The sequence below is a fragment of the Coloeus monedula genome (genome assembly GCF_965178545.1).
Source record: "Coloeus monedula genome assembly, chromosome: 1".
NCBI classification, from domain to species: domain Eukaryota; kingdom Metazoa; phylum Chordata; class Aves; order Passeriformes; family Corvidae; genus Coloeus; species Coloeus monedula.
In genome coordinates, this window is record NC_138781.1 from 154,357,435 (window position 1) to 154,384,315 (window position 26,881).

The 26,881-nt window shown below is 38.9% G+C and overlaps 1 protein-coding gene across 1 annotated transcript in view; it reads right to left on the reverse strand.

Annotated features, from left to right (window-relative positions):
- FAM135B (family with sequence similarity 135 member B) overlaps window positions 1-26,881 on the reverse strand; it is a gene marked incomplete at both ends in the record, with an annotated part of 136,536 nt that overhangs the window by 14,982 nt on the left and 94,673 nt on the right. The window contains 4 exons of the mRNA XM_082303309.1: window positions 2,453-2,526; window positions 4,638-4,793; window positions 7,541-7,590; window positions 10,217-10,370. Of these exons, the coding sequence (XP_082159435.1) occupies window positions 2,453-2,526; window positions 4,638-4,793; window positions 7,541-7,590; window positions 10,217-10,370 (434 nt within the window). The remainder of the gene's footprint in view (window positions 1-2,452; window positions 2,527-4,637; window positions 4,794-7,540; window positions 7,591-10,216; window positions 10,371-26,881) is intronic.

Below are 26,881 nucleotides of genomic sequence, written 5' to 3' on the forward strand. Positions count from 1 at the left end.
TTGCTCAACCTGTCCTTGAACATTTCCAGGGATGGGGCAGCCACAACATTTCTGAACAACCCATTCCAGAGCCCCACCACCTTCACAGAAAAAAAAAAATTCTTTCTAATATCTAATCTAAATCTACTCTCTTTCAGTTAGAAGCCATTCCCTGTTGTCCTATCACTACATGTCCTAGTAAAAAGACCCTCTCTGGCTTTTTTTGTGCCCCTCACCTGTTTCCATCATTTGGGCCACTCAAAATTCTACCTGGCTCTCCTCAGTGAATGTCACATTAAACTGGCAGATGAATACATGTTTGGCTATAATAAATACAATAATTTTCATTTCTGATGATCTTTCCTATTTAAACATCCATCTCAAAAAATGGAGAAAACATGAAATACAAAGAGTAAGGCAAAAAGATTTTCATAGACAGTCAGCTGAAAGCAAATCTGTTCTTCATCTTAAAGCCATTACCCCTTGTCTGATTATTACTTACCCTTGTGAAAAAGATGAACAATTGATATTAAAATGAGTGAGGAGGAATATTTTTGTCTGTAAAATCAAGGGTGGGTATGTCACCTGCTAGAGGCCTCCACCTGTGCCATACCCAGCCTACTGGAAATGGTGTGTCCTCTTCTGCCTAAGCAGTCAAATGCTGCCAGGTACATACGTGCACAGCCTCACACAAACTGACAACAGCATGGGAGGCAAAAAACCAGCTCTTGTCTAGTAAGAAGGAAAAAAAATAAACGGGGGGAAAAACCTTACTGCTTGAGGTGGTTGTAGAGCACACTGCTACACTGAGCACTGCTCTCAGCTGGACACTGTGTGAACCCAATTGATAATCCCTACTACCACTCCCAATATTAATACTCTGACAACACTCTGTTTTTCCAACTACATCATCTGGCAAATTCAGAAAGAAAATGTAACTCTGCCACAAGGCCTGTATAGATCAGATGTTCTACACAGACCAATTAATTTTTTAACTATTTTGTTTGTTGGGTTTTTTTACTTACTCTCCTTGATAATCACTGAGAAAAACATTATATTTGTCTGTAGGAAATGGGCTACTTCTGTGGCTGCCTGGAGAAATAGAATCACATCATGGAATTAGGCGTCCCCCTGTGCAGGGTTGTATTTATTTGAACAGGGCCATGAGTGTCTGTGTCCTCACCCCAGGATCTTGACAAGGGGTTTTCCTTGTACACAGCTCACTAAAATCCTGACATGGGAGAACCAAGTGAACACAGCTGGGCCCTTGCAGCCATGGTGTTGCTCTAATTTGGCAAGGCAGCCTTGTACAACCCATCCACTAATGAAGTTATGGCCCTTTCCATCAACACTGAATCAGCCTTAATGTCCCCAATGACAGCTCTGAGAAAAGCAATTTTCTCCTTTGCACTAGGTCAGAAGCAAATGTGTCACTTAAAAATCATCATTGTGACAGGACCTGATGTCATGGCCTTTCTCAGCCCCTTCTGAAAGATGGGTTTCACACTGGTAATGTGGTCTGCCCATGGTGACAAATAGTCTGCATAACCTTCATTACTCAGAAATTCAAATCTGAGCATCTTTCTTTGAACTCTGGTTTTAGCCCATGAACCCAAGTGGAGCACTTGGATGGTACTCAGGAAAGGCAAAGGCAGGATTTGCCCAGGTGTAGCTTTAAGACTGGCTCCTCATACTTCCCAGTTTGGTTACAAGTAGGAATCATCCAGCATAAAGAAATACTTACCTTGGAATGGTTTAGATCATATTCATATGAATGCAGCCCAGTGCAATGTTTGTTTTCCTGGTCTGTTTTGCATGTTTGGTTCTTGGTCAATTATTTATCAGCCCTGAGCTCACATCACACCCATGTTTCCTCCAGCTAACATGGTGCTATTCCCCATTCCTGCCCTTCACTGCTGCATATAGTCAACATCCACAGCTTTGCATTGCCTGTTTAATGATCCTGTCTACATTTAATTTATTTAATTTAATTAAATACATTTAAATATCCCTTCTACTAGAGAGAGTAGGGCTGGACTAAACAATAGAACAACCCATGACTGCCTACCCCAAAATCTATATTAGGGATGGTAAAAAGCTAATTTGTAAATGCTGTTGCTTATCAACAGGTATTTCCCATTAAAAGTACAAGTGCTGGATCTGGTGTATTTGGTTTAGGAAGTTAATTGAAGATTGGTATATATGTGTGTATATATCTGTGTGTATGTATATATATAAAATGTATATATATGAAGCTTGAAATTATTTATTTCTGAGGCCTGCCTGATCAGTCACTTACTTTTGAAATTCATTTCAATAGGTTTAAAATACAGAGCTAAAACAGAGCCAATGACCTCTCCCAAACCAAACTCCTTCATACCCTGAAGAAACAGACCACATTATTGATTGCAAAATACTTTAAAGTAAATTTTTAGTCATACCAGAGTTAGGTGAGTGTTAATGGGTTACTTACAGGCCTTCCTGGAACATGAGCACAGCAGGTTTCTGGTGCTCAGTGTAGAAGAAGGCTTCTGAGAATCTCCTCACCTGAGAGAGAGAAAGAGACACACACAAATTAAACCTAAGATCTGCTGAAGGGTGACAAGTGCCATCAGTCTAAGAACTGAGCAGTGATTATCAGGACCAGATTCCTTAGTGTTGACATTAAAAAAGAGTTCAATTCTGTTTCATTTTCCCAGTCCAGCACAAAGCAGCTGGTGTTGTTGCGTATTTTGCTGCAATATGCAACAAAATACTTCTTCTTACTTCTGAGGTAAGAAGAGTCCCTTGACAATAAGTCAAAGTTTGGTTATCTGCATCTTCTGGCTACTTTTCTAAAAAGCTGTCAAATTTACCATTTTCCTCTGTAGTATTAAAGCGGGGAAGATTTATTCCTTTCCCACTGTGCAAAAAGCAGTAGTGGAATGACTTAGTAAATTAGAACAATTCATAATTGACCATCTCTTCTATGGGAACATCCACAGGGACTCTCAAACTACCACGACAGCAAAGAAAGCCTTACATATCAGTGCAGAGAAGAATAAGTCCTATCACAGTAGAAACACACCTGCCTATGTCATGATACTTATAAACTGAGAGCTCTTCTAATCCCTTCATGGACATTGGATCTGTTCAGTGTTGGATAATCAATTACAAAAGAGCCATGGATCTGAAGTGGCTGGCAGAGCACAGACTGTGAAATAAGCTATAAAAAATTCAGTGCTGTCATCTGCCCTGGAATAAGCTTTTAGTTTAAATGAATCAAGCATAATATGCAATCAAATGTACTGAGCTGTTAAACTGCAGACCACACATTCCTAATAATAATTGTAAAAGTGACCTCTGTTACAGGGACAGAAAATGGCAGGAAAAAGCATATGTCAGAGCATCTCAGCATCTCCCTAAATCCCAGCTGTGCTTTAGCAAACAGCCTTTCTGAACAAAGGACGAGCATCCCTTCAAAAAGACTGTGTCTTAACAGTAGGATTTTTCATCTCGGGCTCTCAAACCATTTTCCAGAGGTGAAAAAGTATAATTACGCCCAGTTTATATGGGCAGGAACCAGAGCATACAAAGTTATGTAATTTAATAGAGGTCAAAAAGATAGTTGGCATCAGTCGAGGCTGGAACAAACCACAGGCTGAGGTTCACCTTGCTGGAGCTGGGAGCATACAAAGTTGAGTCCTTTGGCTGAAAGCCACCCAGGTCCCCTCAGAGGCAAGGGAGACCTCGTCACACAACCCAGGGGAGTTTCAGCATCAGGCACTCAGCCACTTCTTCCTGAATTTTATGCCCTATTTTTGCAAGCTCCAGGGGAGACTTGTCCTGGTCACTCTGACCTCCACTGACTTTGACAGGTGTAAAACAAAAAGCTGAGGTGTCGATACCTATATTGTACACTCCTAATGCATGCAAGGTACATCCTGCCCTTTTCTCTACTGTCCCTTCTCTAATGATTAGATCAGACTTTGAGTTCAGCTCAGGTGATGTGCTGAACTGGTGTCTAGTCAATAACCAAGAACGTCCTGATGGAAGACAGAGCACTCGCTGGAATAATCAGATAAGCAGATCTGACAACATTCGCTCAAATGACAAGTGGTTTTGTGCCGTCTTTATTACCAGGTACAAGAAGCAATTTCAACATCAACAATATTAATATTTTGTTGTGTGCACTGTACTGTGAGAAAGGCAAATAGCTGTATATATGACAGTGAAGAAAACAAACCCATATTCCTTACACTAGTTTTGTGAAACCAGTAGAGATTAAATCATATTCCTTTTATTAGTCACTGTGATGTTTGGGTTTTTTAAAACAAGTGTTTATGATTTACAGATATCTATCAAGTATAGGTGACATTTACCCCTTCCCACCCACCTCCTGTTCTGTGTCTGATCCTGGTGTTCAAAGTCTACTCATTTTACATAGGATCTTGGGTCACACAAAGTCAACAGTCTTTATTCCAGAAATTGAAATCTGTAATTTCAAATCCTTGGCTTCACCTCTTCTTCCCCTCCTCTTCAACTGTTGTTATGCTCACCCCATTCCATGTAAATAGTCATAGAGGCAGAATTGCATTGGAAATATATAACCAAATAAATCTCCGATGTTTATCAGGAGGTGACCATTACTGAACTTGTTTTTAACTTCTTAACATTACCCTTAGCATGTGATGTTCCTGAGTCAGATAAGCTGTGACTTCTGGATGGAGTGTTGCCCCCTCTAGGAACTGGGTCCATAGGGCCAGGAGGTGAGAGCAAAGCCAGGTGAGATCCTTGCTTATCTGTTCTGCTATCTTCTCTGGATTGCTCAGCAGCTGGAGGAGAGAAAGGAAATTATGAGATCAAAAAGCACTACGAAAATGAATCAGTTCATAAATCAGATTAAGTCCTTCTAGGAACAACAGCAACAAGAAAATTTCTTGAATTTTTTCAAGAAAAATTTCTCTTGATTTAGGACTATTATTACTAAAGCTACCATTTTCAGTTATTTTACTCCAAATAAAGCTGGTGAGACATTTTCTTTTCCTCTTTAAAATCACATATTTTGGAGCAAAGGGTCTCAGCTATGCAATTAGAGAGCAAGAAGTGGGAACAGATAATTTTTTGCAGACACTTTACTGCAAGTGTAGTAACTGGGGAGAAAAAACATCAAAGCATGTGGGTTCCAAATTATCCACCAGATGGTGCTGAATGCTCTGAAATAATAAGCCATGGCCGGGATCTGTTAGCAAAAGGAGCCCTCTCAGCCATGTCACATTAGGATACAGATGACTGACTGAGGGGGAACCAAACAAGAAACCTCAAACCAAAACACTGCGTCCTCAGCACATGATGAAAACAGACAGCCCAGGCTGTGCTGTTGCCCATGTCCCACACGAGAACATGCTGGGGCTCTGTTTGCCCTCCAGCTCTGTGCTAAAGTTGTATGAGAAAGCAAAGTCTCTGCACACCAAACTTCCTGGTTTCTCAATTTCATGGAATCATACAGTCCTAGAATGGGTTGGGTTAAAGATCTTCTTCCAACTCCCTGCCATATGCAGAGACATCTTTCACTAGACCAGGTTGCTCAGAACCCCATCCAACCTGGCCTTTAACACTCCCAGGGATGGAGCATTCACAGCTTCTCTGGGCAACCTGTGCCTGTGTCTCACCACTCTCACAATAAAGGATTTCTACCTAATATCTAACCTAAACCTGCCTTCTGCCAGTTTAACACCATGCCCACTTGTCCTAACACTAAACACCCTTGTAAAAAGTCCCTCTCCAGCTCTCCTGTAGCCCCCTTTAGGTACTGGAAGGTGTTAAATTTTCTCCCTGGAGTCTTCTCCAGGAAGAACAAACCCAGCTCTCTTAACTTGTCAACTTGCTAATTTCCTTAATGAGACACCAACATTGCATTTTACCTCCATGTCATTCACCAGGTCTTTCTTTTTTTTTTTGGTTAGGACTGCACTCTAGCTGAAAGCCTGCTTATTTTTCACATTTTATTATGCAGGTAGTTAGCAGATTGGTGACACTGCAAACTAAGCCACAATTAAAAGCAAATTGTCTGTGTGTGAGAGAAGCAGAGAAAATCTGTGTGTGGATAAAACAGATATTGTCACTGTGTTTACACTGTTTGGATGCTGTTCTGTTTTAATCACTTGTCCAAGATGGTGCAAGCTCCAGCATCCATTCTGGTACGGGTAAAACCGGGGGGATACTGGGAAACAAAAGATCCTGCCCAAACATTTCCCTTTGCAGAGTCAGGGCATGATTCTATTTATGGCACCCAATTTTATATGCTGTATGTCAACATTAATTTTTCATTTGTTAAGTCAGTAAGCTGTTCCTTACATCATAAACTGAAGGCTAAGTCTTCAAGGGAGATGCATTATTAATACAAATCATCTTAGGTGTGTGATAGCTATTTTTCTAGTTTATTGGTTGTCAAATATTTGAATTTGTCAGAGAGGAAGGAAGGCAGGAAGGCAGGAAGGCAGGAAGGCAGGAAGGCAGGAAGGAAGGAAGGGGCTATTTCTAATTGTGAGAGTCTTACTGCACTGAAAATTAGTCTAGAGGAGACTCTAGATTGTGTTATCTGTCCTATAACCTTAGAGCTTCTAAATCTAGTAGAGATGAGCCCAGTAAATTATGCTACTCTAAGTCAATTTTATATGAAATCACATTTCCTTCAAAGTGTCCAAGTCAGGACTTAAAACTAATAAATTTGTCATTTGAAGCAGTTTTCAAGCCATGGCTGACAAAGATTAGCTCACAATTTGTAGCAGGAGTGTAAATGGACTTCTCATTTCGTTTGGACTCATCTTCCCTCCATTAATTGTTACCAAATTCACTTCCCCAAGGAAGTGGTGGAATCACCAATCCTGGAATTTTTCAAGAAATGAGTAAGTGGCACATTATTTATATTGTTTACTGGGCAGGCTGATATTCAGTCAAAGGATGGACTTCATGATCTTGGAGGTCTTTTCCAAACTTAATGATTCTATGATCCTATGATAAATAAAATATATGAAATCTCTGATTCTAAAACACTTTTTCCAGTGATCAGCGGGTGCTTGCATTTCTTCCTGGCACTCTTGATGACTTATCTTTGTCTCACTTGAAATAAACTTGGCAGAAGCAAGTTCAAGAGAGTCGTTCTGTCACTTCTGTGCCAAAATCACTTTTTTTCCCCCCATGAGCTTCCAAACATATTTAGGTATTTTTATTCGAAAATATATGGTTGTACAACCTGCCAAAGTATCTTTTCTCCTGTCAGCAGAAAAGCTATAATTGCAACCTACCCCAAATAATTTTTTTTGTCATCCTGATACTCAGAGCTAGGCTTACTGAAGGATGTTAGAACAATCCAGCTGGTGACTTGTTAAAAGTGACAGGAACATTTTATACGGAACCAATCAAAGTTATGTGAAATAGTTGGTGGAAGAGAAACAGTCAACAAACTTTCTGACGGCACCAAATTCCCTTTTTCCCTGCTCTGATACATGACTGGGCTGTCTCAGAGCACTTGAAAAATAGACTTGAAAAACATATGGGCAGGTTCTGATGAAGGAAATACCTGCAGCTCCATACAAAGCTGGGATAATGTCTCTTCCACAGATAGCTCCTCTGGGGAAAAAACACAAAGAAAGACATCAGGTTTGAGAACAGTGGATGTGAAATATTAATGCTCTGCTGTTTATTCATGAAAGAAATTGGTAATTTGGTATCCTTGCCTGACAGACAAGTTTCTGTTTGGGTGTGGGCATTCTGCAATCCACTTTGCACTGGTGCAGGCGCAACTTCTGCTTATGCAGCCTGGACCAGTAAACCAGTAGAAGCTGTTGTTTTTGTGGCGACAAAGACAACATAATTTGGCTTTTTGTTTACTCTCTTTTACTAAAAGTTTGATTTTTAGCCTCTGGTATTTATGGCCAACTGTAGAACTGAATACAGAGTCTGAGCAAATGATGTCCAAGGAATAGTTGTCCCTGTTGTGCTGTGTAACAGTTGTCCCTGAGGACTGTGTAACAACATCAAATCCTGGCTAGTAAAAGATTGGGCATCTCTGTACTGCCCTGTGAAGTTGGAATTACCTCACCACTGTGAGCAGCAGGGTTTTGAAGTATTCCTGAGAGAACCCAGCACAGGGACACCCCACATTAAATGCACCGCAGACTATCAGGCAAAGGAGGACATTGATCAACTCTCCAACTTTGGCAGCTCGATTTTGCAATGCGGATTTTTCTAATGGTGTCCATAAAGAAACAAAGCATGAACAAAGCAGAACAACTCACAGAACAATCCCCTTCCAAATCCCCAAATGTCCCTTCTCAGATAGCACTAATAAATGGGAAAGGATAGACCAAGTGCCTTGAAAGGATGCAATCTTAGCTGGTAAAATTTGAGAAATAACCATTCCCACTTCTAATGTCTAAAGTAAGCTACTTTATTTTTAAATATAGTACTCAGGGAGCTAGAAAAAAAACAAGAATTAAGGAAATGTGCAGAGATTTATATTCTTGGATTCATCTTAACCTTCTGTAAAAACTTATGAGATTAATATGACCAATATAGATGGTACAACTGAATAAGTCATTTACATTTTTCCCCTGGTCAGTGGAGAAATATAGCAAGTACAAGGTGTAGTTTATGCCATGCCAAATTAGAAAGCACTACCTGTGTCAAATAACATATTTTTAAATGGGGATGTTTCACCCTAATGAACGTAAGGCACAGATATAAAAATTTGATTTATATTTGTCTTACTGCGTGAATCTTACACCCCATAATTTTACTGAGTTTTGCAACAGGTGTCAGAAGATCAGCCTTAAAACCAAATCTTTAGTAGATTTTCAGACTCTGAATAAAATGATGCAAATAGTACTCTGCTGAAGACGCTAAAAAGGGTATTTGCATTTAGCAAATTTTCATGCATTACAAGACGTACATTTGCAAATGAAGTGCCTGCTTCAGTACCAGTGTTCGTTTCAATACCAGACAAATGGTGTTTAGAACATCAGTATGTGCTCTGGGGTGGTCCTGGAGTTGTGGTGACTCCATGCATAACTCCGCTATCTCACAACCTATAACCCTGTCTGGGCGAGCCATAAATCATCTATTATCTATACCTGTTAACCAAGATCCATAAAGCAGTTTTGTTGCATGTTCTAATCTGTCTCAGAGCTCGTAAACTGCAAATTAAAATGTTGGGTTTTGGTTTTTTTCTCTTGTAGTTGGATTGAATAATACAGGGTATCACTTACCTATGACTTTTAGACTGTCTTGAAGGGAAATAGATGTTGGGGAACAAGACATGAAGTGGCAAATAGGATCTATCAAGTCCATGAGTGAAGCACAATGCATTGTGTTTGATAGTTCTTATATACAAGAACTATACTGGAAAATTTTACTCCCTTTTAAAACCTGCTGGCCAATGCAATCAACACTCCTAATGTAATTATCTCTGCAACATAACAAAACTGATAACTTCAAAACCTGCACACCACAGAAATACAAAGACACAATGTGAAATGTGAAATTATGAGCCACATTCCTTTAATTCGAAGAAACAGGTGAGACAGCAGGATTTAGTCAGGAATGAGTCTCATTTTCATAGGTCCTCATGCTCTCATTACATAGATTACTAAACACAAATTACAGAGCTCCATCCTGCAAATCCAGCCAGCCTGCACTTGCACATTAAACCCGACAGGCCTGACCAGCCAAAAAAACCTTCTGCCAAAAAACCAGAAAATCTATTAAAAAATTGAATTAGAAAGGAAATCAGAATAATTTTGAAGAGCAAGTTGTAATTGGCAGGGGAGAAATATATTGCAAGTTACAAAGAAACCCATTTGCATCACCTTTCAGATTTTTCTTTTCAATTATAAAAAAACGTTTGCTCAAGAGAAAAAAATATATTGAGTCTTTCCAAGAGTTCACGGCCATTCAGAACTGGAAGTTACAATTTTCAAAATGCAGCTGAGGCCAAAAATCACTGAAAGGGAAGTATTCTGAGAAATGTATCAAAATATTTTATCCATCTACACATCAGGCCACATCCTATAAAAGGATTCACATAAGCTGAGGAGTCAGTCATCTTTAACAGCATGCAAAAATAAACACTAATCAGACAACACAGCTGAAAATCCCTTGAAGTCTCTAAACAGACCAAGAATTTTGGTACTAAAGTGTGTGTTTAAAAATGCAGCACTCTAAAATATTCAATGATTTTAAATGTCTTTTCACTTACCCAGCTTCAGCTGTGGTAAATCAGGAATCTCATTCATTATGAGGGTGTAGTAGGTGTGAAGACCCCTTTGAGCATTCAAGAGCAGAAGACAGAGATCCTTATGCCACTTGTATGCATGTTGCATGCAGTTTTCAGATGGGACATAAAAGCTGCCCTGTGTAGCAAAAGTGTCAAGAAAATAAAGCACAGAAATTAAAATTCATGGTCTCCATTTCTGCAACAGGTTTTCACAAAAACCCAGTTGTGGACAGTCTCCACCCAGATGTGGATTCATGTCTTTTTACAAGAGTATATTGTGATAGGACAAGGGGTAATCGCTTTAAACTAAAACAGTGTAGGTTTACACACAATATTAGGAATAAAATTTTTTACTGTGAGGGTGGTGAGGTCCTGGCACAGGTTTTTCAGAGAAGCTGTGTCTGCCCCATCCCTGGGAGTGTTCAGTGCCAGGTTGGATGGGGCCTGGAGTAACCTGGTCTAGTGGAAGGTGTCTCTGCCCATGGCAAGGGATTTGAACTAGATGGTATTTCAGGTCCCTTCCAACCCAAGCCATTCTGTGATTCTTCAATTCTAATCAAGCAGATGGTACCAAAGAGATTTTAACCATCCCAATCTCCCAGCCACCCAACTAGCTAGATGTGTAATCCAACAGTATCTCATTCTACATGTTCATTTTGCCCAAACCATAACAAAACCATTAGGTCTCAGCAAGGCTGTCACACGCAAAGACCCTCAGACCAAACAATCCAACAGAGTAATCTATCTCTGTCCATCCCACATGTCCCACCATGGAGCCAATGTCTCTCCCCACAACACAGAGAGTGCTGTGCAAAATACACGTCTCAGCTGGAGGGGAGGGGTGGAAAGAACTATAAAGATGGCTACATTCACTTTCCTCTTCTCTCCTTATCACCTCCTGCAAAGGTGATAGCTTGATGGTACCATGGTATGCTTTGCTATCCGTATTAGTGAACAAATGTAGATGGCATTGCTATCCCATCAACAAATATGAGCCACTGTACTCCAGGATCAATGTCTGTGCTAGTATATCTCTTGTGGGAGAATGTAACAGGACAGATCACAGCACGTTTACTACAAATATTTCTCAAACAACACTTTTACACTTAGAATGCAAGCTGAGTTTTCACTAGGGTACCATGAATCAGAAATTCCCACTTTTGTCAAAAGATGCTTGTATAAATTACTGATACTTGAAAGCTACACTGCTTAGGTTTAAAATGGAACTACTTATTAATCCCTGGGTTTGTGAAACATGGACAATTTGCAACTTAGTACACTGCTTATCACTCCTGGGATAAGAATACAATTCCTACAGGCCAGCCAGGTGCTGACTGCCTTTCTGGACGGTCCCAAAAACTATGCATCTCCAGGAGCAACAGAGAAGAACCAACCACACACCAGTGCATCTCCTGTGTTTTTCTCCCTTTGACTTCCCTAAAACCTGTATTTCACAACTCTTGGCCTGAGCCAGGATGTTTCCCTCAGCTTCTCATGCAAATCTTCAAGAAGTTAACTAGAATTCTGTGGTAGGCACAAAAGGAAATGCTCTCCAGACCTGCAGAAAAACAGCTGATGATAATTGGCAGAGTTGGCTGTTCTTCAAAGGTTTCAAAATCTCCAGCCTCAGCATGAATATTTTTTACTCTCACCATGGCCGAAACAAAAAAGGGAGCATAAAGAAATGCTGCTCAAAACAATAGAAAATTGGAAGTCGATTGATGTACAATGTCATGAAAATATGCCCTCCTTTATTATCCAATGCTGATTACTTTTTTTTAGGTAAAAAATTATTCTGGCATTTAAATGCTACACTGATGAGCAGAAGGAAGAAAGGGAGTTAATTTCATAGTTTATATGAATGCTATAACATGGTGTTGTGCATGACTACACTTTAATAGGTCTATTTTCAGCCATTCCTTGGCATAGATTATAGCATAAACATAAAAAGTAATAGGAAAATGCACCTGCAAGTGGGTTCAAAACTTGTGTGAATTAAAGGCGTTCAAAATATTACTCAATTAGTCCAGTGTTAAATTCTTTAGCATTTGTTTCCTATCTTATGGTGCTTTTTAAAATTTGTCCTCAGCTGATTTACACTGGACAATTGTACATGTTCTACACTGTAGACACAGAATTAGGAGCACTGAGTACAACCACAACAGGCAAGTAAAATTTTCTCTAGCATTTCTCTCCATTGCAATGTAAACTTTCTTCAAATTACTGTAAGATATGGATGGTACCTGTGTGAATAGAGAGCTGAAAACATTGCTCCAAGCTCTTTTTCCTCTTCCTGTTCCAGCTCTCTGGGAAGAGTGTCTGTGCCAAAGAAAGGTGCTGTGCTTTGAGAATGCCATTGCATGAGAGGAACCACGCTGCACAGACCAGGTTGTGCTGTGCAGGAGTAAGAGGGCATATCACTAAGCATTTTGATGAAATTCTGTTAAATGGTGACTGGCTTTTAAACCCTGTTGCTTAGTGGGAACATCCATCCCAATTTGAAAAATCTTTTTGTCGAGGTGGAAAGTAAGTGTGACAGAAAAAAAGGCGACACGCTCCAAATTTCTGGTTCTTCAGTCACTTAAAGACATTACTGCTCTCACAGGACTGCCTCTTCTGAAAGTTGTCACACACATACACATGTACATATCTCTGGATATAGAGCAGGACATTACAGAGATTATTAAACCCACCTCAGGGACAGTTTAAACTAATGTGAACTAAGGTCTGTGCATCTTCATCTGCAGGGACCCCAGCAGGGCAGGCATCTGTCAGATGATGCCATTATAAACTGCTGCAGCTAAATCAGCTTATTCATCACTGCTCAGTAAGCTGAGAAATGTCAAGAAATGTTGTCCTTTGGGATGGTCTAAAGATTGCAGACCTTTCACATTTGCTATTTTAATTTCCTCTTCTGTGCAATTATTCAGGTGTTCCCCTATTTCCTTGTCGATAGCCTGAAACGGGGACTCAGACTACAACACTAACAAATCAAGTTTGGTAACAAATGTCACGTGCTGCTCTAAGGGAAAACACTGCTGTAAAAACAACACTCAGGAGAAACAGTGGCTCTGACCCATTAAGCAGCTATAAAGTGCTCAGCTTTCCGGGTTTCTCAACTCAGGATGATAGATATTGGTTTGCTTCTGTTTAAGACAAAACTCTCATTAAACCAAAAAATGATACTGAAGTTGACAATCCCACCTTTCACAAAGCCTGATGGCTGCTCTGGGCTTGTAATATCCATTGTAAAAGTACATGTTGGTTTCCTTTGTAAAGATTCTCGTGACCTGTTGAGCTAATTCATTTGGCCTACTGTTATTTTAATTTCATTAGTTAGTAGGTAGACAGATTCTTCTATGCTGGTTGTATAACACATCTGCAGATTTCTTTTTCCAAGACCCCTTTTGTCTGTAATGGTAGACTGCATCTCTAGCTTTTGCCCTTTTCTATTTCTGAAAATTTTGGGAGGACATGAATGCCTGACAAATCTCACTTCAAGGCTTAAGACCTAAAAGTACTCTGATAGTAAAGATGGATGACAGCACAGAAGCTAGTAGTACTGACACAAAAGAATTTCTTCCATTGTGCCAACATCATTAAAAGGAAATAGGTCAAAAAGTCAATACATTGGAAAAAAAGGCATTCCAGAGACTCATCCAATACAGGATGGAAATTTGCCTTAGCCCTCCTTTTGTTATGAATGTATTCATACAAATATTTTGCATTTTTTAAGCAGTAGTCAAGTTAGGTTCTACCTGAGCTTTTGCTGTTCTAATTTTCTCCCTGAATAACCTCACAACACCCTTGTAGTCCTCCTGAGTTTCCTATAACTTCTTCCAAAGGTCATAAACTCTCTCCAGCTAAAGAGCTCTGAAGGTTTTTTCTCACGAAGAATCCTGTGCATATTGGCCTAATTTCTCCATTTCCCTGTTTACTGTGATCACCATCGATCACAGTCATAGAATGGATTGGATTGGAAGAGACCTTAAAGGTAATCTATTTCCAAATCCCCAGCAACGGGTAGGGAGACCTCACACTAGATGATCACATAAAGAAAAACCTAGACAAATGAAAGATAAAAACTACTTCCTAGTGTTTTGGAAATGTAAAGGCTTCAGTTCACTTTGATCATGATGTGCAAAGCTGGACCCCAACACTAGACCATCATTGACCCTTTTCCATCTATCCTCTAAGCTGGTCTTCTGCTAGATTTACCCAGACAAGTAAAATAGCCTTCAATATCAACAACCCTAAACAAACTAAACACTCCTGGAAATATCCCTGCTGAATACATTTAAGTAAATCAGCCTTTTAAATTAATGGGTTACTTGTGCAATGCTCTTATCAGTCAACAGATTCCTCCTATAATTAGACTGTATTGCTTTATAAATGTACTTTTCCTTTATAACAAGAGAAAGGAAAATTACTTGCAAAAAGCAAACATCTTCATCAAATAAGGTTCACATCAATTCATTATTCAAATGCAGAGAACAATTTGTGGATATTCACTTCCAGTGTACTACATCTGTCTAATATCAAAAGGCACCAACTGAATTTTATGCTTTGTAATGTACAGTTAAGTAGCTTGTATTTGTTTTGTATTAAAGCAATTTCATGAACTACGTTAACTATGTTCAACAGTAGCACTAACAGTTGGTAAATGAAATCATGTTTAATCTAACTCTTAACACATTTCACAATTCAGATTCAAATTGCTTGTCAGGAATTTCAATATACTAAAAAGCCATTTCTGTGTAAATAGACAAGTTTTGCAGTCTCCAAATGTTTCCCAGCAGCAGAGAGAGCTACCCTACTTTACCTGCTTCTGAGAAAGATCTAGAGAACTGCTTGAAACTGAGGGATAAATCTCAGCATCCCAAGATAAATGCAGTTTGAGTCCACAGCATCTGCCCATTTGCCTGCAAGCCCATTTTGATTACCTAAGATGAAAATTTTATTCTGGCTTCAAAAACAAGGACCAAGGCTTTACTCTCTACTTTGGATGCTGTTTTCTAAGATAGGAGATTTCCTGTTATTTGGTGGTTGGAAATTAAATTACAGTTATGTCGTGAGCTAAAACTTTAGTGTTTCCGCTTCATTAGTGAAAGTGCTTGAGCAGTGATGGGAGCAGGACAAGTTTTTACTCCATTTTCTGAAACTGGTTGCATGTCAGAAATTATTTTTGTCTTAAAGAGGTTATCATGTAAATATGTTAAAATGAACACTCAGAGAAAACTGAAGAGGAAAAGAATATCTTTTGAGCCATTCTTATGACAGAAATTATATTAAAGAGAAAAATATAATCTAGATTATTTAAAATGAAAAACTTTTAATTATGATATTTCATGAGGAAAACAACAACCAATCAACAAAAAACCAAAACAAAACAAAGCAAAAATTCTGCATTTGGGTTGACTAAGAATATTTTTTTATAAATATATATGGTGTATATATATATAACAAATTTATACACATGTAATCATTGTAGAGGTTTAGACTGGATATTAATAAAGATTTCTTCATGGAAAGGGTTGTCAAGCATGGGAACAGGTTGCCCAGGAAAGTGGTGGAATCACTGTCCCTGGGCAAGTGTTCAAAATTCCTGTAGATGTTGCACTTGAGGACATGAGTTAATGATGAAAGTGATGGTGGTGCTGAATTGACAGCTGGACTTGATAATCTTAAAGGTCTTTTCCACCCCTAACGATTCTATATGTGTGTATATGTATATGTCTATTTACATCTCCATTCAGCTATGAAAAAATGCCAAACCCAAACAACTCCCCCTCATTAATTCATTCATCAATACAAACATTTTCTAGATCCCTGTGCCAAGCAGTGAAAAATTATCAGCAAATCTAAAAAAACCCCTGTAGTTTAAAGACATGGAAGCCCACAGTTGCCAAACTGTGGATGCCATTCTGTGGTGACACTGTTTCTTCTCAGCCCAGTTTTGGAATTTGGAATATTTTTATTATTTTTATTTTTATTAAGCAACTACAGACTACATATAACAGACGTGATACACAAATCTTGGTCCTATCTGGCAGAAAATCTGTTCATCTCTGTTCTTTATCTGTCAACAGCAGATACGTGAACACAGAACGTTCTTGAGGGTAGGTGACACCCACATAAACCAGCTCCTGTAAACCTCTTTCCTCTAACATTCACTAACAGGAAGACAGCATGCTTATGGGAGGAACAGTTATGGACAACTAGGAAAATTAATATTTTCCATTTTAAAAAGTAAAACCAAGGACCAAACATTTAAGATAAATAGATATATATAACTAGGATGCACTTGAATGTATATATTCTATCAACTTATTAAATTGCATAGAAAAGGAAACCCTGTATTGATTTACTAGTCTGTATTTGCTATGATGGTTCATTATCCAAAGCTCTAAAATAAAAGTAAAATCATTATAATATATTTAAATTCTATTTCAGTGACACTAATAACACTAATCCAAAGCTTCAATAAAGGACAATAATTAGAAAGGCATTGACAATATATAGAACTATTTATGTTATGCCTCTCACTAAATCTGTTATGTAAGAAAATGTAGGTTGGTATTTCATAAATACAATTTGACATTTATATTACCTCTAGAAGTTAGAGCTATTTTGTCAAAACCCCTGGGATAAAAGAGCAGTAGGAAAAATATTTGGCATTGCAGTCAGATTTAGTGACAGGTTCAGTGATAATTTGCACTTTGTAGAAAATTAGCAGTTTGGAAGTTTTTTTACTTGATACCCTTGAAAAATAGGTACCATCAGGCCTGAAAAAGAGCATCCTTTGAACAGGTAGAAGAGAATTCTCCTGGTCAGCTCTAATGATTATTGTTTCAATACTATAAGTTACTGTTCTAAATGCAGGCTGTAGGTTTATTACTTACAATTGGCCAAGGAAGAAGTGGCCAGGAGAGTATTTTTTAGGAAAATTACCATCTAAAAATACAATTCTAGTAAAGAAAAAATGTTTCACAGATTACACTGATTTCCCTTAAAGTTATTCTAGGAGAAAAAACACTGACCATGTTCCAAATGTCTCATACTGACCTGCCTAGAAGAAAAAAAAGATTTTTCATTTAAAATAAAATTTCTGGCTTTTTTCTTATTTCTTTTTCATCAAGATAAAGTTCATATAGAAATATATTGTAGAATTTAAAGGTTGAAAAGAAACCCCAAAATACTTTCATTCATGCACAGATGATTTGGTTTCTTGTGGGTTTTTTTCCAGATTTTTCCTTTAGGGTACATTACACATTTTTTAAATTTCTATGCAATTGTTTGAAGCCTATTTCCCTCATCACTTTAAAAACTGAACCTAGTGACTGGAGGTTATGTTACATCCTATGTATAATCACAAGTGTCTACAATCACAATGGTTCTTCACGTAAAAGCACACATAGGGTATTCTACTGAAGTTTTTGAAAAATTCTGATTATGATAAATAAGAAGGTGAAAAAATCCTTTGTCTCCCCCTGATCTCTAGGGTTATACATCACTATACAGAAAATTAAAGCTGTAAAAACATTGCTTTAGCAGTAAATTAAGCACTGGGGAAAATGTCTCATGAAAGTCAGAGCAGTGTCTGACACGAGGCATCCTTCTTCCAGGATGAGCACTGAATCATCTGGCACAAGAAAAGTTGTATGAATCATGTGTCATAGAATCATAGAATCTTTTGATTTAGAAGAGACCCATCAGGATTATTGAATACAATTCCTAGTCCTCAACTGCTTCTCATGTATCTTCCCCCCTAGACCCTTCACTACCTTCATAGACCTTCACAATTTTCATAACCCTTCTTTGGACACTCTGCAATAGCCTTATATCTTTCTCACCTTGTGGCACCCAACACTTCCCCCAGAACCTGAGGTGAGGCCACCCCAGTGCAGAGCAGGGCAGGACACCCTCCCTTGCCCAGCTGGTGATGCTGTGCCTGATACCCCCAGGACAGGGTTGGCCCTCCTGGCTGCCAGGGCACTGCTGACTCCTATTCAACTTTCCACTGACCAGGACCCCCAAGTCCCTTCCCAGAGCTGCTTTCCAGCCTCTCATTCCCCAGTCTGTCCCTACATCCAGAGCTGCCCCATCCCAGGTGGAAAATCTGGCATTTGCCCTTGTTAATCTCCATACAGTTGGTTATTGCCCATCTCTGATTTCTTGAGGTCTCTCTGTAGGGCCTCCCTGCCCTCAAGGGAGTCAACAGCTCCTCTCAATTTAGTGTCATCAACAAATTTACTTAGTATTCCTTTGAGCTTTGCATTCCAGCTGTTACTAAAGATGCTGAAGAGAACTGGGACAAGGATGGAGCCCTGCAGAATCCCGCTATTTGCATTGCCAGCCTGATGTCACCCTATGCACTACAATCCTTCGGGCGTGCTTTTCTTTCCCTCTGGTACATCTATGTCTGAAAATGACATGTTAGACCATATCTTCAAATTGTTATTACTAAGAGTCTGTGTAGGGAACATTCACAAAGGACACTGAGATATCCTTTGGCTAAGAGATGGTACAGCAACATTGAATAATTACAATTTTATGGGGAAAAAAACCCCCAAAATACTTGAGAATAATTTTTTATGCAAAAAAGGGGGGCAGATTAGATACACAGATTTATATAAATATCCTCCTATCTATCTAAAGCTGGTCTTTATATGTAATTTTAAATTAAACATTTATTAATACATACACACTTATGGTGCAAATTCTGATCTCCTAAACAAAAATAACACAGTGGAGACATCAAAAAGGTCCTTAATACATTGTCCTTTCTGATTACAGAGAGTCCATGCTGCCTACTCACAGATAAGGAAAGCAAATCCACTGTTTCTGTGATCAAACAAGGACCCCTGAGCTGAAGAGCTGCCTTGTTATTACTCATCACTGCAGGCAGCAGCATAAAACCAGTCAGTTTTTAAAAGAACACTTGTTAACATCTTTTTGTCTCTCCCACCTGTATGTACACACACATATAAAAAAAGGTAGACCTTGTTCAATGATATTAACACAACTGTGCCACTACAATTGGCATTCAGGACATCAGAAAATGTCAAAAATGTTTTGATACAACTTTTATGTCTAGCAACACAGAAGGATGTGTTCAGCTGTGGCTCTGGCTGGGGTGGAGATGGTTTTATGCTATGTAATCCTACAGGTTAGAAAGTGGCAGAGTATTTCTCTTTATATCAATGCTGTATACTGTCTGATATTAGGTATATGAATAAATAGCTAAATAATTAAAAAAAGAAAATTCCCAGGATTTTATAGAACATTATTGGCTTTGTTTACAAAAATTTGCAGTGAATTACATAGGGATTAATGATCAAACTCTAATACATGTCCTAGTTGCTTACAAAAGAATGCTGAGATTAGTGTCTAGCAAATCTTTTATATTTAGATTATAAACATGTCCATCTCAGCTCATCACCCTGGTCTCCCTTCATAGCACACAGAGAGAAACAGGAATTTTTGGAGCACAGTTCATCCCCTCTACTTCAGATCTTGATATTATAGAATTACAGAATCGTTTGAGTTTAAAGCGACCTTAAAGGTCATCCAGTTCCAAACCCCTGCCACACCTTCCACTGGACTAGGCTGCCCAGGGCCTCAACCAACCTCCTCTTGAACACTTCCAGGGTTGAGACATCCACAGCTTCTCTAGGCAGCCTGTTCCAGTGCCTCATGACCCTCACAGGAACCAATGTCTTCCTAATATTCAATATAAATCTACCCTCCTTCACTTAAAACCATTCCCCCTTGTCCTATCACTTCATGCCCTTGCAGAAAGTCCCTCTTCTGCATTCTTATAATGCACTATTCCCAAGAAATTCTTCTTGCTTTCCACAGATTTTGTATGAAGGAAAATTAAACTAGAAGCTCAGATGTAGAAAAGTCAGAGATGGGCAGAGAAGTTTCACCCCAGTGCTTATTAAAAAAAAATATATAAAATAATATTTCACACAGTTTTGAACAGAGAAAAATAAATGTGGAGCATCCTGAATTCAAATAGGTATTTTCTTCCCTCAGAGAGGAGAAATGTTTCAGATATGATGATCTGGATTCTTCAATCAGCAGTAATTGCTGACTCCAAGAAGCTGACAATCAGTCCCAGAGCATGTATTTTAGGGTCTAATGTGAGCTTGGAAATCCTCTTAGGGAAAAAATAGGAGCTGAAGGAACCTGAGATAGAAGTGGTGTGCAGGGATGTGAAGGCCTCATCTTGTCCTTACAAGAGAGAATGGCCACAGCTGACACATGAGCCAGCTGAAGGTACTTTGCCAATGCATGTGGGCTGGTTTGGCCCTAACAAACAAATTAAACTCAGTTCTCTTGCAGGTGCCATTTCTCTCATGGTGTTTGGCGGAATATGCTATTAAACACAGTGAACTTCTATCACACTGCATGTACCAAACTACTTGGCTCTGTGTTGCCTTCTGAAGCACAGACCTGAAGCAAATGGTCACTCTGACATGCTCTTCATTTAATAAAAGCAACAACGACTGCAGTTTCCTATTTAGAAATGCCAGAGTCTATTATGTACTGACAGTCACTGCCAGAAAGAAAGTGACTTCAGGCTTGGATCTCTGTTCACGTATGAAAAGAGCTACAGGAATAACTGATTTTGCAGTTCAGTGCCCAAACGGGGAAAAACGGAACATGTTAAGTCAGCTTAAGAAGTATTTTCTTCTTCAAAGAGAAATTAAACACCCTTCTTTTGGCTTTTTTCCTTTTTTTTTCAAGACCTTTTTCTTAGCAATTACAAGCTATCTAGTCATTGTGACTTCATATTTCAAGACTTGTCACTTAAGCACCACAACAAACCTTTTACAACCTCTTAATGAGCTACAGATACAAATTAAATCATACCATAAACTCACCTGTACACTGCAAAGTTAGACAAATTGCCATGTGCTGAGTCATGTTACATAGCACAGGATGCCATAGCAATTACTTAATGTGGGGAACAGTAAGGAGTAGGATGCAGAGAGGATGTTCATATGGAAAACATATTCCAATCTATTATAGTATATGCCTATTTCAGTTTCTCACAGAGGTGGAGGACTGAACTCAGCAGTCACACCACTCCTTCCTGTCTCTGACCACAGTGTTTTGGGTTTCTCTCTTGCTAGGAAAATGGCATTTCAGTGGGCTACAATATACAGGAGGAGAACCAGGCTGACACTGCATTCTCTACACATCGGTAAGATTCTGGAAATAAGCCAAGTCTCACTGTAATTGTTCCACTGATATTCCACATGGGCTTTCTGAAATTTGGGTTCTTTTTTACCTTTCCAATATGTTGACAGGAATTGCCTCAAAATTGAGTATCAAAGTGATCAAATATTTGATGAGTTCTTTTTCTAAGGTACAATATTATCACTGGAATCAGACAGGTTAGGGTTATCCTGACTCATATCCTGTCCCTAAGCACAGGATTTACTGAACAGTCTCATTAATGAAATGTCCCTATGGTGGCCAATCTCGCTCTGTTTATGCAGCAGGTCATGAAAATGAAAACTTATCTGGGGCTACTTGAAATTTCCCAACAGACTGTGCTTGAGTTGTGTGAAGACCTTGAGACAACAGCACACAAAGCTGCCATTTTAAGCCAAAAATCCAACCACTTGACATCCTGCTACTCTCTTAAAATAAAATTTAAGATAAAATTTTCTCAGCTACAAATATGTCCATGTATGGAGGAAGAATTGTTTACTTCAAACACTGGAGCACCATTTGTGCAGAAAGAAAGAATCAAAGGCAAAGACAGATATCCTCCTGTCCAAAGAAAGGAATAAAAAAAGAACCAGAAGCAAGAAAAGTGCAGAAGGGATACTAAAGAGATGATAAAAAGTAAGTCTGACTTAAATGAGGTCGAATTCCTCATTTTCTGTTCACATTTTGTAGAAAAGACCTTTATGAGTTAGATGCTGCCACAAGCAAAATCTGGGGACCACTATTCATGCATCATAGAAATACAATAAAAAAATAGGATATCTTTCCTTTTCTGGGAAAACCTAAAATTCAAAGAGGCCATGTACATTAAAAAAAGTCTATTTGACTACATTCCACATCAATCTGACAGGCCGAGCCTTTGCTTTTATCAACACTCACTGGTATTATTTGTGGGGAACATACATCTATTGTCTTGCATCATGGCATGGTGCCATCAAGAAACCAAGAATTGTGAATTATTTTAATAACAAGGGTATAGACATGAGCTCCTTGGGATTTTTGATACTCCTGCCTATTAGCAGGATGTTTATGAATTGCACTGTTTGCTTTCCAGGCTACTACAGCAGGTGGCCAAGATCACTGAATCTTGTCATTTTGCTACCCCTGGCTTGGCTTCTTAAATTATAGGTAAGATCTAAAAATATGTTCCTAGTGGATTATTTTGATTCTTGATCACAGAGCATCTCACAGGAGGGAAGAGATAACGGTGCCAACCATGCTCACTGAAATCAATTTATTGAGAGCTTTGCCCAGAATTCACTGTTGAAATGTCTATAATCAGAGAAGTTGCTGCATGCTGATTAATTACCTTTGTCTTCACAAATGGAGATAAAATATAAAACAATCACAACACTATTTCTGATCTTTTCCTCATCTTGGCAAATTTAAACATTAGCAACAATGTCAAACAATGGCTAAAGAGGAAATATTTAACTGTCTTTTGACAGTGACAAATTACTTTAACCTTTATGAGCTCATTTTTTAAGCAGTTTGACATTTCGTTACCAAGGCAGAGTTCTGATTTTATTGTTTCCTTCAGTCTGTTACACAGCCACAAGTGTTACCAAGTAGGTTCCTATGATTCATATGTAAGTGAAAAGAAATCATGTCCCTATTGACAGGACTGTTATTTTTTATTATTATTTGTAAATGCTCCTGTATATCCCCGACGTTCTACTTGGTTCGTGATTGACTTCTCATTTTTCCCCAGAGAGGTGAGTAAAAGATTTTGACTTGTATAGTCTTTGTCAAACCAGATCAGAAGAGAAATCCAACAAGTCTTGTGTTTTGCAGGCAATCACAGTCAAGTATTTGATACTCATGGAGGAGACAGGTAAACAAAGAGAGCAAAATAAAAGCCTAAGCCCTGACAGCTTCAGAAACTGAATGCCTTCAAGCAAAGTCTCCTTCAAATTACCCAAATATTGGTTTATATCACAGCCCTCACAGTTCCCATCCTTTCAGAACAAGGACTGCAGGAATTGTCAGTGCTGTCATTTTGCACGATTGTGTCAAATCCTACAAAGTTCACAGAAGCGCCTTCCGGCAACGTGTTATCCCAGCTCTCTCGTGGTCTACAGAAATGGGGAGAAAACGAATCCTTTTATTGGGTCCAAATGTGCTATTTTTCAGGTTACCTGAATTTTGTCCATTATTGTTTTGTGAAAAATAATCAACAGAAAATCTGTCTCAAGAATATACTCCAAGGTCTGTTGTAAAACCAAGTCAAATCAATTTCCATCACTTCCCTACTTATTTTGCTGAAGATAATTCTGTGGCTCAGAGAGTCCCACCACTCAGGTAATTGAAGTGACCCAATGAGATCCATTAGATTTTTTCTTTTAGAAATGTTTCAAAACCTGTTTTTAATCAGTATTATTTTATTTCAACCCCAGAATCACTCCCAGAAAAATAATTTACAGCTGGGCTTAAAGGTACCTTCCTTCTTGCAAAAAATTGGTCTGCACAAAAATTGCTCCTCTTTGGCCCAGGTGCTGTAATGCTGGATTGGTTTGTTTGATGTGGGGGATGTGGTTTCTATGCCTTTTGCTGCCAGGAAACAGCTCAATGTCGAATCCTGTGATTATGCCACATTCCTGAAGTCTTCACTTATGACACTCTCAGGCAATGAATCATTTATAGGTCTTTCACATGCATGCAAACATACATCAAATGGAAAAGCCAATGATAAAATAATATACAGTCCTTTTTATCACTGCAGAAATCCACAGTTTCTGTTCTAACACTGAGAGTGAAATAATGGCTAATAAGAATATTTCCTGGGTATGTTACTTTAAGCAATTACATTGATATGTTATAATTTAGTGCAACAAAATAGGGAACTTCTGAATAGCTGGAACTGTATAAATTTGCATAACTATTGCATCTTCACAGGTTCATTTTCACAGCCCCATAGATACCTCCTGTATTATGCATAGTACATATACCAGCCCTCAAGTAATTTACACTCAAAGACAATAAAATTTCATGAGCTCTGGGTAGCTTACCATTTATTCTGCAGGCCATAATTTTATGGTTTTAAATAAAATGCTTCTAATGAGTTCAGTAGCAGAGAAAGAGACTGATTGACAGCCCTGGAGAGTTGAACTGTATTTGTTTACAAAAGAAACACAATATCTAGAGCAGATCCAGAGCTTTACCGCCTACATGAACGTTATTTAACATTGCCTTGGGGGTGCCCCGCTGTCCTGTTCAGCCTTTCACCCCTGCTTCTCATCAGCCAACTCTGTCTGCCAATGCCAGGAAGACCTAATTCCAGCAGAGACATTGCAGATTGCATCTAGGCCTAACGAAAACCTGTGAGATGGCAATTTTGCCTTGGGTCATCAAAGAGTAGATATATGGTGCCTTCAACAAACTTTATGGTTTTATCCAGCCCTTGGAAAGAGTTTGGGAATATTTTGGGAGACTTTATAGCAGCCTTTCAATAGTTAAGGACAACTTATAAGAAAAGAAATATGGGGACAGACTTTTCAGCAGGGCCTGTTGAGATAGGACAAGAGGTAACGGTTTAAAACTAAAAGAGGGTAGATTCAGACTAGATATAAGGGTGACATTTTTTGTGATGAGGGTGCTGAGATGCTGGGCCAGATTGCCCTGAGACCTGGTAAATGAACCATCCCTGGAAACACTCAAGGCCAGGTTTGACAGGGCTCTGAGTAACCTGATGTCCCTGAATTTTGTCCATTATTGTTTTGTGAAAAATAATCAACAGAAAATCTGTCTCAAGAATATATTCCAAGGTCTGTTGTAAAACCAAGTCAAATCAATTTCCATTACTTCCCTACTTATTTTGCTGAAGATAATTCTGTGGCTCAGAGAGTCCCACCACTCAGGTAATTGAACACCCTGATGGTGTCCCTGCTCATTGCAGGGGGTTTGGACTAGATGTTTAAAGGTTCTTCCAATCCAAACCATTCTATGAGTCTCTGAAGAAGATAAAGAAGAAAAATGATGGGAAGAGGCTTATCTTACTTGGCCTTATCTGATTTGCTAGCAACCAGACGCAAAAGACCAACAATAATGCAGCTCCTTCACATTTCATGACACACCCAGCTAACCTGGGATCATGCAGTGACTGAGTGCACAGATATTAACAATACATCAGACCCTATTTGAATACCATACTGTGAAGCTGGGAACAGTAGAGTAAAATACTATTGTAAAACTAGGCTGACTAGAAGCTTGACTTCTCAAGGTTTATGCCAGTCAGAGAAGTAGTGTAAGCTCATTTGCCTCTGACTGTGTCTGGCTTACCCTAAATCAGTCTTTAGACCTATATTCTCACCCAAGTATGTGTAATTGCACATATGTGTAACTGCATGAATATTCACACACTTTTCCTGGTTATGCAAAGAGCTTCCTTGAAGCATTACCCAATTTTGATCCAAATATCTTTTTTTCTGGCACTCATCACAATACTTGAATATAGATTCTGGATATGTGGTTAAGTCAAGTCATCTTCAGAAGAAGTTATTCTTGTCCTGAAGAGCTTCTAAAATTATTCTCATTTTGCCATAAAGCTACAAAAAAGTGCTTTGTTGGCAAAACTTTTTTCCAATGCTATTGACCTCTGTCTGGCAATGCTTTTGCAAATCATAACACACTGACCCATCTCTTTCTCTTAGTTCACTCTTTTCTGATTGTCAGACTGCTGAATCTTGTCTGATCCTTGGAGAAAATACAAGACCATTTGAGTGGGGTCAGTTGGTTTTGCACAAACTGATATTGCTGGGGCTGCACTTCTAAGTGTTCCTCCCTAGCACTGCACCAAGACTTATAATTCTTATCAGCTGTGAAGCTGTTTCTTGGGTCATTACGACTGACAGGATAGCTGTGAACAGACGTGTAGGCTTTTTCTGTCACTTGGAGATTTGTTTCCACAAAACAAGTGGAAACAAAGTAGTTGGAAAAAGAGGGAATCTTTTTTTCTCATTCCCCAGTCTCTGAGCTGCTGTCTGGGACACTTGCCAGTAGCAAAGGGTTGGCTTTCAGATGATGGATCTCAACTCTGCTGTTGTTGGCATCTCCACTCGTGCTGGAAAGGCCGTCAGCTCAGAAGCTGTGAGAGTTGATTTGGTCTCCCTTCAGGAATTCTCATCATCAGTCAGTGGGAATTATTGTTCCTTAGGAGCTAAGGATTAGTGTTCCTAAGGGATATGAACATGGTTTTTAAGCAAAGTATCACCGGAAAAAAAAATAAGAAAGAAAAAGTGAATCATAAAGTGCTCTTTCAAAAGGTAAAGAGCAGCCAAGTCCAATTCCTGAAGTGAGGAGTAAAAAGTCTGTTCCTGCTGCTCCTGCACTTAACTACAGGGAACAGAGAAAAAAAGAAAAAGGTATCGCCCAAGCCCCTTCCTCTAAAATTATTGAAACATC